The sequence below is a fragment of the Athene noctua genome, chromosome 3, assembly GCF_965140245.1.
Source record: "Athene noctua chromosome 3, bAthNoc1.hap1.1, whole genome shotgun sequence".
NCBI classification, from domain to species: domain Eukaryota; kingdom Metazoa; phylum Chordata; class Aves; order Strigiformes; family Strigidae; genus Athene; species Athene noctua.
The window spans coordinates 65,743,597-65,758,459 of NC_134039.1; the positions used below are offsets into that span (position 1 = coordinate 65,743,597).

Below are 14,863 nucleotides of genomic sequence, written 5' to 3' on the forward strand. Positions count from 1 at the left end.
TCTGATTGCAGTTTCTTACATGTGTTGAAAAACTTCCAAAGCCTGTTAGAGTGGACAGTATTTGTACTTCAGAACTAACTATGCAATCTACCCTGACCTAGCAAAAATGCATCTGTTTGGCTGTGTAGAATGACACTGTTATAAAAAAGTCTGTTATTTATTATGAAGTAGAATTATGTGCTACTCAGTACTGCTTACTTTAGGTATATGGGTTAATCTCTTGAATGTAGAGATAGTAGCCCCAGACTGCTTCCAGTTCCCACTTAATTCTATTCTTGTATTTTAATTTTTCATTAATTTTTAGACTTGTTTTTGTCACCTGTCTTCTCTAACAATCTGATAGGCTAGTCAGGATTTTTCAGTTAATTACAAAGTCAAGCTACGTCTTCTACCCTGGGCTTGAATCATGACTGGCCTATATGTCCTCAGAAAACAGCAGTAAATTTGAATGGGGGCTTTTGTGTCCTAATATGTCAGTACATTTAGATCTTGTGGTCAAGGTTTCCTCCCTAAGAAACATAAGACTTCATGGGAGTAGTTCAGTTATGTGAGAATTCCGGTTTTGAACAAATATAAAAAGTCTTACTACAAACTAGGAGATACAGAAGATCAAAGGTTGTGAAGCACTCCCCTAATTACCTAAAATAAAAGTTGATGCAACACTGCAAAAATGTTTTCTAGCATACAATATAGACACTATGTACTTGCATGTAGCTGTTGTAATATTTTTTGCTATTTGGAGACTGACCTGAATATTTAGGTTCCTGTCATTTCCCTATCCAACACAAAAAGCCATTGTCTTCTCCAGGCTTGTAGGTGGCCAAATGGTGAATGGATCCCAGGGTGACTGGGGAAAAAAAGAGTCTAGAACAAAGCAGTTGTACATGTTTCTGTTCACCTCCCCCCTAGCTGTGCAATTACGTTTTGAGGTGCAGCCCAGGTCTAAGACATTCTTCCATGATAAAATCACTGTATCTCTTTATTTAATACAACTTACTTTTCTGTTACCTTGAACATCTTTAACCTTTTAAACTGGTGCAGATAATTCTATATCAGAACATTGTGAAATGACAATATAGTATTTAGCTTTAGTTTTTGTTTCTTGACTCTCAGAGTGAAATTACAATGTCCTTGGTTGTACAATAAGCTCTGATAGCATATGCAGAGGTGTAGATTTTCAGTTAGGAAATACTGGTTGTCAAAAGACAACTCTGATCTATAAACAGAAAGCAAACTATAGTATGTTGAGAAGTGTGCATAAAAAATATCAAGGCAAGGATTTAACTGGAATCTCTCTTACACTAAAGGAGTTGAACTGACTTCCCCCGCATGCCAGCATTCAGATGCAATGGGCAGGATGTGACCCCACTCTAAGTGTGTTCTTCTAAAGTCAGCTTATGCAGGCAAAGGACCACGCTGCCAGGATAGTCCAAGCCTTTTCCCCCATGCCTGTGCTCTCAGCAGCTTCCCTTGCATCAGCTCCAGTGGCAAGGAGGCTGTAGGAAGGTTGGAACAATTCCTTGAAGTGGTAATTAATTAAGAAGCAATAAGTTTTGTTTTTCACCATGAGCTTTCTGGCTCCTTCATCTGATACTCTAAACTGCTACAGAGTAATCAGAAAAGTGACAGTGAAAGGTGCAAGAGGGGAAATCACTGCCCTTTCTTCAGTCTCAAAGTTACAAGATATTTTTGTTACAGTTACTGAAACAAGTTAGGAAGATTAAGTTTGCTGAGTAGAATGGGGGCTTCTCCTTGAGGAGCTAAGGGGAATTTGTGCTCTCTTTCGTAATTCCTGTATTACAGAAAAGATTTTCAAACTTGTTTTGAAAATTCCTTTGGAAGTTCCAGGTGAAAAGTTGAAGATTGAAGTATGAGAAAAATAGTTTCATGTGAAGATTATTGTTGGAAGTAGTTAACATATAAAGTACTAACAGGATACACTTGTTTCTGGGCCTAATGAATACGTAAATTAAAAGAAATCCCCGAAGTTAATACACTATGCACAAAAATTCTCACTGATGTTTTCTGCTTTAACAAAAATACAAACTCAAATATTTTATCTGTTTCCAATTCCAAGTGTCACAAGCCTTAGTATGGAAAATGTCTAAAAAGCTGTGACAGTATAGATGGTACCCATGTGGCTTTTGACCTGTTATGTAAGACTTCCTTTTGTTTTCCACCCTTCCTCTTGTGTTACTGAGAAAGCATAATGTGTGCTGTATATGTAGAATAAATTTGAGATCTGTAATAAAAGTGTATTTTGCTATTGCAAATATTTTGAGTCCAGTAAATCTTCAGTACCCAAAGAATTGGCTGTAATCAAGTGCGTTTTATTAGTAAGAATAAAAATCTCTCCCTTTGCATCCTATTCCTGTTTTTAAATTGTTAGGTAATCAGCAGTTATGGGGAAAACATGTAAATGGTATTTCAAGTATGGCAATAAAGATAAGCTATAACATTTTATACTCTTGATCTATGAATGAAAATATAATTTTCCTTTCTGTTAGTGCCAGGGAATGATGAAACTATCTTGAAATATTTTTAAATGTTTAATTATAGAGAGAATTATAAAAACATAACTCTTGGTATAGTAATGCACAGCCGCTCCTAGCAAAAACTTTTTCCCTGTCAATATATACTATGAAGCCTGATACACATTAAAAGTAGTGGCTGTTCATGCAAAGCTACATATTCAGCTATCTGTGGATGATGATGATTTATCTTGAGTAGACTTTACTTACCCAGGCCCCTGCTTCTTGTTAGGAGTGTGAGCTTCTGATAAACATGAACTGACTGTAATTCCAGGAATGGATTTTTTTTGCTGTTGGCCCCATCTTTAGACACCATCTTTTGATGGTCTATGCAGGTGGGCCTTATTAAGCCAATTTTGTAGAAGTTGACAAAAGGTTGTAATTTTTTTGTTTTTAATCTTGCTGCTGTACACATTGCTGTGTCTAGAGGTAAATATATGAGAGTCTTAGAAATAAACGGAATTGTGCATAGTCCCTTAAAAAAATTGCACACTGACCATGCTTTCCTTATAGAGGGTTATTCTGTAGTTGATGCAGTAGGTCGGAAAAAACTTGGTGGGACTGGATAATGGTAATTTCCTAATTTTGTTGAAGATTTTCTGTGTGACCTAGAGGAAGTCTTCCCTTGTATGAGTTACTCATAAAATGGAAATAATGATACCGCCTTACTTCTGAATATTATTGGAACACACTTTTGAATATGACAGCAATGAATACCATCTAAGATAGGTGCTGGTTTTTTAGCCCTAACATGATACAGTGGTGATTCCATGGCCAGGAAACATTTTGCATTGAATGTGACCAGTATCTTTTTAATTAATAATTAGAGAATCTATTATTTTCTTACTGGATTTGCAGCTTTTCATGTTGCTGTAGGAATTCTAACTTGGAGAAAAAAATTGTAAAGCTCCTTGCTACTTCTCTCTTGATTTTTAAAATGAGAACAAGACACTTCAGTGAGAAAAGGATGCAAAAATAAACCAGTCTCTGCAGGTTGCTCCAGTTCTTTCATTTTCCATGTTTGTAAAGTTTGTATGAAACAGATAATTAGCTGTCTGATCAGAATGTTCTTTGTGTTTCCACTACAGATTCTGGATTTTGGATTGGCAAGGCATACAGACAGCGAGATGACCGGTTACGTGGTTACAAGGTGGTACAGAGCCCCAGAGGTCATACTTAACTGGATGCATTATACGCAAACAGGTCAGCATCTCTTCAGAAAAGTGTTAACAGAGCTTAACCATTCACTGAATCAGGCAATTATAAGCATGTCTTTGTTTTTGAGGTGAATGAGAAATTGGAGGTGGAGATGACAATATAATTATGCAAAACTTTCTTGTTGATAAATTGCAGGTAATCATTTGGTGGTTGTGAGTTTGGGGACTTGTTTGTATATTTTCTGAGAGTAACAGAAAGTGCCAAGGTGACTGGAAAAAAGTGATATAAATGTATACAGATGTGACAGTCTGGTCTGTGTTCTTGTGTTCTGCACTGACTGTCATCTTTCTGCAAAGATATGCTGATGGTAACTCAGACAGGGGAAGATGGTAGAAGGAGGGAATTCAAGTGACACTAGTATAGCTATGAAAGTTTTTGAAAGCACTGAAAATTTACTTCCCACATGCATCTATCTGTTACTGAGAAACTGATTCTGCATGTCATGGTTTGAGCCCAAAGGGCAACTGAGCACCACTCAGCCATTCACTCACACCTTCCCCTCCCCAGCACTGGGAAGGAGAAAATGAAGCAAAAGGCTCAGGAATAAAGATAAGGACAGGTAGGGGTGTCTCACCCATTAAAAGACGGACTTGTTAGGCAAAAGACAGACTTCTTAGGGGAAGAAAAAAGAACATCACTGTAATTCAAACACTAACAAAAACAACACAACACAGAGTGGGACAGTGAGAAGCGTTACCACATCTTAAAAACACCTCCCCACACCCCTCCCTTCTTCCCCTTTAGTTTTATTCCCGATGCCTCTACCTCCTCCTCTCAATGGTGTGGGGGCAGGGAATGGGGGATTTTCACTCAGTTCACCACTCTTTCCTCCTGGGGAGGAAAGCACTCCCTCACATTTCTTCCCCAGCTCCACCTGGCTCCCCTCTCACAGGAGACAGTCCTCCATGAACTTTCTCTGGTGTGAGTCCTTCCCATGGGCTGCAGATGTTCCCATGCTGCTCTGGCATAGGTCACCCCCACATGTTGCAGTCCTTCCAGCACTGAACTACAGCAGCAGGGGCTGCTTCCCTCGGAGTCCTGGCCTTCTTTGGGCACAGATGCCTGCTGTGGCATTGGAGTCCTCCACAGGCTTCAGACAGATCTCTGCTCCACCTCCATGGGTGGCAGGGGGGCAGCCCTGCCTTCTCACCTCCCACCCTTCCTCCTCCTTTCCACTGACATTGGTGTTTGCATAGGTGTCCTTCTCTTCCTCACAAGTCCCAGCCCCTCCCAGGTTCCCCTGCTTAAATACATTATTGCAGAGATGCGTCTAATTGGCTTGGCCTTGGCCACAGGTGGGTCCGACTTGGGGGAGCTTCAAGAAGCTTCTCACAGGGGGCCACCACTGTAGCCCCCTCTCCCACTACCAAAAACCCACCACAGCATATTATCAGATTATCTTCAGTTTGCTAATTAGAAAGGCTGGTAGTTTTACCTATAGTGCTCATCATACTAGGCAAAACATTCATTTATTTTATAACAGGCTATAAAGGTGAATTTCACACTTCTTTAAAATATGTTTTAAATTAAATTTTATGTACATTTAAATGGACAAGTGTTCAGCAATTTAATGTGATGATTGGTCTTTTTTTACAGTTGACATCTGGTCTGTGGGCTGTATAATGGCTGAGATGATAACAGGGAGGCCTCTATTCAAAGGAAATGATCGTATCCTTCAGTGAATTTATGATACTACTGTAAGAAAATGATGCAAGGTTCTTGTGTGATACAGTAGGCCTGTTCAAAAACTGATGAGCATAAATTGAAATGAATAGTAAAATGGTTTGTACCTTTCTCACTAATTGTTTATTTGATATCTCTATGACTTCTGCACGTATGCAAATTAAAACTTGTATTACTGAACTTTTTCAACAGAGAAAGAGATCTTTGAATCATGTCTCAGATCATCAGGTAAAAGGCTCTGTGATGATACAAGAGGCATATTTTGATTTTTTTTTTAGTAATAGCTTCCACAGTTCCAGAATATGCCTAGAAGATTCTGCTGTAGTTTACAGACTTATGTACACAAGCTGGTCCATTTCTTGCTTTTTGAGACTTTTACCAAAGATGTTACGTAAGTAACATCTAGTAAAATGTTTTAGATTTACAGAAAACGTCTAGTCCTATAATTTCATTGCTGAGGAATTAAGAAAATAGTTAAGATTAAGCTGTAGTTCAACCTCAAGTGATACTTCATGGGCAGTAATAGTTGCGATAGTTAATAGGGGATGGTGTTAAGAGAAGACAGCAAGAATTTTTAACTTTTTTTTGTTTCCAAGTTTTGTATGTTTGTCAGCTCAGCCTAATAATTTTCCACTGCTTTTCCCCTTGTGGAGTTCTAGTAAATAAATCACTTCCCTGCAAATACTTGTTTACAGAATCACTGAATCACAATTGTTTAATTTTAAGCTGTGTTTGTATTTAAGTACATACATGTAAGATTACAACTTCATTGCGTGGATCATATTCTTGTTTTATGAGGAAAAACATAAAAGAGGAAGATTGCATTCACCAAAAAATATGAGGGGGACTATGGAAAAGTAGAATATATAAAATTATTTCAGCTGTACAGATTTTAAGTACGCATTAGTTCTTAACTAGAAAATACTAAAATGCCTGCTAAAGAACAGCCATTGACTAACACATAGCATTACTCAACTAATGCTAACCTTGAGCATTCTGGTACATAAGTAAGAAAATTTATGAGTCATAATTTTCAAGTTGCACTGTATATGTAAGAGTGGTAAAGCTAGTATTTTAGCCATACTGGGTTTTGGAAATTTCGGAACTGTTGGCTGAAATTCTGCATCCTGTGTTTTAAAGGAAACTACCCCAGCATAATAGTCCTCGCTGGCCTTTGAGTATACAAATCTGTATTACCTGTTAGGGAAATGAAGCCATGGGTTCAGCTTTGGGTAGTTGAGTAAGAAAACAGCTAACATGGGATTTTTGGTTTAGTATTATGAATAGGATATCCTGAAGACTTGGTATGGGATTTTATTTATTTATTTATTTCATTAACATTACCCACCATTGCCTTTTTCGGCAGAGGTTGGTGGAATCCTTGTGTGTGTTGAACTCTGATCTAGCTTCTCATCTGCTGCTCTTAACAGAGTAGCAAATGAGTCATAAGGCTGTTCTCTGCAGCATTAGCCTCCTGTAAATATGGTGTTTCTTCTTTGAAACAGCTAATATTGTTGCTGATTAATTTGTGCTGGTTTAGAAGTGTTCTGATGCCTCACTGAAATGACTCCAATATCTCAGATCTGGAATCGAGCTATGCAAATGAGGAGAGGGATTAATTTTTTTCCCCTTCTCGGTGTGGAGAAGAACTAACACAGACTGGTGTCCTCTGATTTTTGTTCTGTTTATCATACCACTCAATGTTCTCTGACTTTTCCTGCCTCTACATCACCTAAGTATTGGATAGACCAGGGCAATGCATGCAATGCATGCATTGGTTGTTCTGATACTCCAATACTTTTGGACTGATTTTGACCAAAAATACAGAGGAGGCCTATTGATATTAGAGGAGTTTGCAGATGATTCAATTATATATTCCTAAATTGCAGGATATTTTATTTCATGTGCTTTCAGTGTCTTTGCCTTTTACAAGAAAAAAGGAGAACTTTCATATTTTATAAATCTGTTCAGTCATTGCATTGTGATTTTTGTTTCATTTTCCAATAGCTAAGAAATGCACAATTTTTGCAGGGTGCTTAGTTTTCTTATGGTGAAAGACTTTGTTCCTTATTTCTGGTATTCAGACCTGGACCAGCTCACAGAAATAATGAAAATAACAGGTACACCAACTCAAGATTTTGTTCAAAAACTGCACAGTCAAGATGTAAGTATTACGCTTGTCTCAGTTGGTTTTACATGTCTTAATTTTACTTAAGCCATGCTCCTTTCTTAGGCTGTCTGAGATAGTATGTATTGACTACTGAAATGATCCCTGATGGTACATCTCTGCCTTGAAATGCTTTGCACACCCAGAATAACTACTGGAGATTAAGGAGGGACAGCAAATGATCAGAACACTTGAAAAATCTGTATATTTAAATACTTCAAAGTTTCTGGTGTGCACCATATAAACAGTTGAGCTGATGCATTACTACTTTTGTTGGGAATGTACTGAAAACATGAACCTACTCCAAAAACCCAGTTGTTTGCAAATGTCTCTGACTTCGTCTTTCCTATTCTTACGTGGAGGTCCTTCTAGAATCCTTAAGCCCCTACTATAAAGAACCTAAAATTATTCATAAGAATAACGATACAACTTAAACACAAATTACTGTATAAGGTTCACTTCTAGAGATTCCTGTAAACTCAGCATGACATTCCTTCAAATGATGCATACATAATTATTGTAATTAATATATTAAATATGGAGCACTAATAATTAAAGCTTTACATTATCATTCCTTAGTCATGGTTTTAAGGCTTGATTTAAAAAAAAAAAAAAAGTTATTTTAAACAAGAAGGCGAATATAATCAGGGCTTATGACCCCCCAAAAAATTCGCTTGCACAGTGTGCTATTGTTGTTACCTATTAAGCATATAATTAATGTTGTCATATTACAAAGGCAGCAAAGGCCTAATTTAATATCCATTTTCTTTTAAGGCAAAAAACTATATCAAAAGCCTCCCAAAAGTCCAGAAAAAAGATTTTGCATCCATCTTGAAGTATGCGAATCCTTTGGGTAAGACAGTTTGTGTAGATTTGTACAATTTGTATTGTTCTTGTGCTTGCATTGGAGGCAGCAGCAGTATCAGTCATGTGATAAGTTATGTGATGGTTCTTGTGCTTTTCTATCTCTTGGTTTCCATAATTCATAACTTTGATTGTAGTGACGGAACTTTGTCAAGTTTGGACCCTGCTAGGATTCACATGTGTCTTAGAAGTGTCAAAAAAGAAGTAGTGTGTGTTTCAGGCTTTGATCCAGCTTAATGGTTTTACTGGAGCAGCTTTTGCAAGGGCCTGGGAGATTAAATATATGTAATAAATTTTTCTCTGTATTGTATTTGAAATATAATTCTGAAAGCTCAATCTGATCTGCAGTAGAAATGCAATCAAAAATAAAGTTGACATTTTAGTTGTGGAACTAATACATCCTGAGAAACATCTGTGCATTCCTGAGAAGCACTGGCCTGGATTTGATAGATACAGCCAGAAGAGCATACCAAGTGTGCATAGCTGTGACATGACCTGAGGCAGCCAGAGCTCTGAGATGGCTCTGCCCAAATCTCATCTGTTCCCCAGTGACAATGAACACTCACAAAGCCAGTTTTATTAAAATATAAATTAGGATAATTGAATCTCCTCAATTTAAGAAGTTAAAAATATACATTCAGATACAATAGAAATAAACATGATTAATAAGCTGCTCTTACCCTGACTGTATGGTTAGCTCACTGACCTTCTCAGCTACAGCAAGCTACACTTTTCCATGTAGTTTTTAGGACATTTCTTCCTATCACCTCAGTGCCCATCTGGCTGGTCCTTACATAGAGAACAACTGTTCATGGTCTGGGAGAGAAGGTTAGGAAGAATCCACAACGTGGCAAGCAGGAGTTGCAGCATCTTGTCCCACACTGCTGCCTCTTCCTTTCAGCTGCTCCACCCAACCAAGGAACGTTCTTTCAGGATAGAAAAACAGAGAATAAACAACGTCATTCATCATATCTGTTTACACTAGCTCGCTTTGACAGTCTAACAGTGGACCTGGTCCAAAATCCACTGGAGAGGAACACAGAAGATTTTCATGGATTGTTTTGGCTGAGTTCAAAAACACATGGCAGATAAAGTCAGCACTGAGATTCTGAGCATGGACAACTGACTTGTTTTAGTGAACTTCAGAGTGTACTTGGGCTTGGGTTTGGTCACATACAGAGCAATTCTCATTAGCTCTACACCTACCTGTTCATTCTGCTGCTGTCAGGTTGTGATGTACCTTAGAACCTCAACAGGTGGCAATGAGAGACACCTGGGAAAGCCCCAAGGCCAGTGGTCCTGGAGCCAGGAGCTGAGAAGTCCTTGGCTGAGGTGATGTGGCTGTAGTGCATACCGAGGCAAGGGAGCACCTTTGCATTGCCTCAGGCTTTGTACACATCCCAGCTTGTTCACAACACTGTTTTCTCATGCAGATGGACCCCACTGACTATAGAATGAACACCCAATGATTATGCTTTATAATTCTGATCTGAAATGTCTCCAGGGCAATGTTACTGTGTACAAGCTGGAATCAGTGGTGTGATTTGAATACATTGTTTGTTTTCTGTGCAATAGCTGTAAACCTTTTGGAGAAGATGCTGGTGCTGGATGCAGAGAAGCGAGTCACAGCAGCTGAGGCTTTGATGCATCCTTACTTTGAACCAATTCATGATCCTGAGGAAGAAATTGAAGCTGAGAAGTATGACGACACATTTGATAACATGGATCTTCCACTAGATGAATGGAAGCGTGAGTTTAGTTTTGTGATGTTTTCAAAAACAGTCAGATAAAAGACCATCCAGAAATTAGAATATTCCCCTTCACAACTTGCCTTCTCTGCTTTTGATGGAACGGAGTAAACAGACAGTATTAAGATAGAGAAATGCTGTTGATAAGCCAGTGTTCCTCTTTTCAAGTCCTCCTGGAATGATCCCCAAAGGCTTCTTCTCTGCCTCCTAACAGAGGCTTCCCTCCTTCCTTCCCCTCCTTCCCCTCCTGCCTGCCTTCCTTCCCCTCTGTCCTCCCATCTTCTGCAACATAGGAAGGAAACCGTTTCTGTAACATGTTCCTTCCTGTGGGTAGGACAGGTGAACAGATGCCTCAACTGTTGGCTCTATAGGACTGTAACAGTTGCTGGCCTTAATTTTTAAGTAAGGTTCTCTCAGGGAGAGAAAACATATCTGCCCCAGTAGAGATTTAAGTCTGAATCTAGTTTTCATGTAATATCAGAGGTTTGTATTTTGACTTTTAAGTGAAGACTTGACTTTTAAAGCTATTTTTCTCAGTAACTCTTTCTGAAGATACTGCCCATACACTGTAAAGTCTGTGTTCACATCCTTTTGAAAGCACCTGTAACATTTCAGTATTGGACTACTTCAAATTTGAAATGGTGAAAAAATGGTCCTCAATTCCCTTACTTTTTGTACTTTTTTTTTTTTTTTTTTTCCTAAAGAGGTCTCTCTTTTACTGACCTAGATCAGAGCATAACTGTGCTGGGAGTTGCACCGTGCTTATTTCTGTGGAGGTCCTTTTCAGATTAAGCCAATAACACGGTTTATTCTCTTGTTTTCCAGGCATTACATACAAAGAGATACTGAACTTCAAGCTGCCACAGACATCGGAGTCAAAGGAGACCGCGGTGTAATTGTATGACTCAGTCTTTTCAGAACTCTGAAGAAAGTGGGAAAGTTGTAAATGTTTGTGACATTTCAGGTGTATAAAACTTTTATAAATAAACTGGATGTAATCTGTTTCATCTGCACTGTAAGAAAGAGCAATGTCTTTTACTCTGCATGTGGAAGTTGGTGCCTTGGGGAGTAGCATTTCAAAACTATCCAGAAACATTCCTGTCTACAACTTCTTCCTTCTGCATGAAAGGATTCAGACTGTGATAACCCAGTGCCATCCTCAAAAGAGCAGGTAAAACTAATTCTTCAGCTCAGAGATCAGAAGAGTACGTTACTGCCCCAGGCAAACTGAGATACAGAGTGTCAGAGATGTCCCGTGACTGCTTTCCCGGGTCACTGAACTATGTTGAATACAAGAAGTATTCATGTGACTTCCTCTGGAATATTTCACCTTGGTGAAAGCCTGGGGCAAGCTAATCAGCTTCTGCTACCTCAGCTAGTGCAGCGGGTAGCAGAGACACAGCCCGAATGAATGCTTGTGTCCCCTGTCCTATGTGAGCAGAGGAGAACCTGAGCTCCAGCCAGTTCTGACAGATCTGGACAAGAGGCAAGAAGCAGAGAAGTGTCAATGTACTAGATTTTTTTTTTTTCCCCAAAGTAGCCAGGGTAGCAGGACAAGATTCCAGAAATGCACTAAGTGAACAGTCACTAGATAAACAATCACTGTCAAGGAGTACACTATTTTCCTCTAAATACAGTGCAGTCTCTTTGTATAATAGACTAGAGATCAAGGATTTCCAGGGAGAAAATTCTTAAGACTTTCTAAAATTTTGTAAGCTCTTTAGCATCTTTGCATTGAAATGATCACTGAGAAAGTACATCTTCTCAGAGGATGTACTGGTTATAGAATCAGCAGTGCTGATTTTAGAAGTAAAGCTGCACATGAGTCACATTATAGAAAATAAAATGAGGATAAAAATGCTACACTGCAGCTGTTCATTGGGAATACCTGCAGCAAGCTGTTTTGCTCACAGTGTAGAGAGGTATTGCCAGGAGCAGAATAACAACCATTCCTTTTTTAGCCTTTTGAACATCGTACTTGGAAAAACCCTCAGACCTCCTGTTGAGAGGTGCCTTACCGGAAGGAGTCAGCTTCCTGATGGGATAGATTGATTAGATACTTCATGAGTTCCTCTTAGTGTATTTTCCTTAGTGCTTAGTTTGTAATAGTCTCTCAGAGGTAGGAAAAAGAAATTGGCAAACCCTTTGGTGAAGAATTTCTTTGTGAGATTGCTTGTCCTTGTTAAGTGTAGTGGCTTTATGGTTGACTGACTGGATGAGGATTATTCCCAATGCAATATGCTGTTGTATGTTGCTACTAAGTGAAACAGTTTTGAAGACATTTGGTCTTAGCAGGTAATAACTGGAAAAGAAGTAAGAAATTATTTGGCGTTTTTTGCTTTAATAGCCAATTTAAATCAGAAGTTTAATCAAGGCACAATTGTTCTGTTTCTTGAATTCAATGAATGTTTAAGTTAAACACCTGTAAATATTAGTATTTCTTTTAAAATTGCTTGTGATGAACACTGATTAGCTGAGATGAGTCTCTTAGACTAAATGGTAACAGAAACCTTGAATTATTGATGTATTTGACAAGTCATTAAAAACTACAGTTTCAGGAATGCGTTAAAAGCAGAGCATATAATTTCAAACAAAACATTTTTCCACGCTACAAGTCACTGAGAAAGGCACACTTAAGAGTCATACCCCATTTTGCACTATTGACTTTCTGCTTGGATTACACTTTTACGTTAAATAAGAACTTTATTTTTTACAGAATTTTTTTCTCTTAGGATAGTGCTCCATGGTCCTCTTTAAAAGTCTTGGGAGAAAAGTGCCTATTGGAATTAGTGAGTGTATTAGAGCCAGTTAATGGGAACTGGAAAATGTTGAAAACTTCATTGAAAATGCTCCCTCTGTATTTTAAATGGAATTTGAACATCCTAAATTCTAATAAATACCTAAAGTCTTGAGATAATGCAGATGGCTCGAATGTTGGTCAGACTTTGAAGAGGCATTATTTTTCATTGGAAAAATGCTTTGCATTTTCTTCATAAATGCCGACACTTCAATGGGCATTTTTACTTCCCCCCACCTTTAGCTTTAATGAAGTCAAGCCCTAAAACCCTCCATTGACTGAGGTGAACGTTTCCCTCTCTTAATTTAGTATTGGAGAAGCAGCTAGCTCGCATGAGAAGGGTAATGTTAGTGTTTTTCTAGATACTGGAGGAATACAGAACCAATAAAATAACTGAAGACCTTGATGCAGGTGTCAGCAAAGACAGAAGTACTGCTGTGCTGTCTAGTCAGCAGTCTGTAAGGTAAAGTAACAAAACGTGGAAAGTTTGTCACATCTTGGCAAGATGTTTCCATGAAGAGGTTATAGTCTGCAGAAACAGCTCCAAACAGCAATAGAGACCATTAGTACAAATATCTCATTAAAAGAAATGCGAGGTGAAAGCAGAAATATTTTGCATGGGAGGCAGCTGCTGCTTCAAAGGGAGAGACAACATTGCCTAAGTTTTTATTTGCTGTTTCTACTGGTGCTAAGCAACTCAGGAATAAGAACCCAATTTCTGTTTGCCTTAGAGAAATGTAAATATATTTTGCATGTACTTGAAATGTATTGTGACAAATAAAGGTTTGTTTTTTACACAATAATGGTCTTATTTTCCCCATATGTATTCCCAAATGTATAATCACTCCTGAAATTAGTATTTTCAGTATAAGGGAACTGTATGAAACCTAATATTGTAGGTACATTTAATGTAATATGAGCTGCTGATGTACTTTATTTTGGAAGTCGGTCAGACCACAGATACTAACCTTTCTCCCATTTTCCAAACTTCGTCAGACAGAGACCTGATCTGATTGTACTACTGCCACCCAATTATTTCTTACATCATCTTGGATTTTACAAAACATCTCTGCTTTGTTCTGAAGGACAGGATTTCAGTCCTTAAATGCAGTTACATTCCTCAGCCTGATTTTAAAAGTCAAAGTCAGATTGACAGTCAGCAAGCATATATATCTTTGAGTTAACAGAGTTCTGATAGGATATATGGGACCTTTGCCCTGAAAACCCACGTGTCCCCCCACTGTTTTAGAGCAGGATTATGCCCTTAACTATTAGTCTTCATTACACTGAAGATTCTTCATTCATGTTGAATTTTGATAATGTGGTGTTGTGGGTCAGATGTGGCTCAGTTTCACTTATTATTTTCTGGGTTTTCAACAGGATAACACTGAGTTAACACAGTGTAATTAAGTCCTGCAAAATGTGTTCAGAAGATCCTCTTTGTTCTTGATTCAGAACTACCAGGCATACAAACTGGGTGGGATTCTTTGAGATTCCTACTCTCTGATCTGCTGTTCAAATACCAATATCAGATGCTTCTGGTCTGATTCAGCTAAGGTTGTCAGAGAGTGAAGCAGCTGTTAGATGCTAACATTCACTGGATGTTGGTATGAAATACTCCTGTAGGGCTTTAGATGATCCCTGCAGGTACCAGGGAAAGAATAGGGGCTCATAACACCTGCTGTCTCTGCTGATTAATTCTCCATCTCCCGAATGCACTGTAGGGTAACTGGTTGTGTAAGTCAAATAATACAAGAAGCAGTTTCATGGACTACAGCGTGTAAAATCTCCTAAGTATTTTTAAGAATTCAGATGCATGATTTGGGAGAAGGTTCAAGAGAGGAGGACTTCGATC

General features: G+C 38.4%; 1 protein-coding gene across 3 annotated transcripts in view; it reads left to right on the plus strand.

Moving 5' to 3' along the window:
• The window catches only part of MAPK12 (mitogen-activated protein kinase 12), a 44,854-nt gene extending 31,056 nt beyond the window's left edge, over positions 1–13,798 (plus strand). For all 3 annotated transcript variants that reach the window (XM_074903225.1, XM_074903224.1, XM_074903226.1), the window contains 6 exons: positions 3,620–3,734; positions 5,346–5,417; positions 7,517–7,596; positions 8,374–8,452; positions 10,039–10,212; positions 11,037–13,798. In XM_074903225.1, coding sequence (XP_074759326.1) covers positions 3,620–3,734; positions 5,346–5,417; positions 7,517–7,596; positions 8,374–8,452; positions 10,039–10,212; positions 11,037–11,107 — 591 coding nt within the window. In that variant the 3' untranslated portion in view covers positions 11,108–13,798. The remainder of the gene's footprint in view (positions 1–3,619; positions 3,735–5,345; positions 5,418–7,516; positions 7,597–8,373; positions 8,453–10,038; positions 10,213–11,036) is intronic.
• Positions 13,799–14,863: the final 1,065 nt, after the last annotated feature.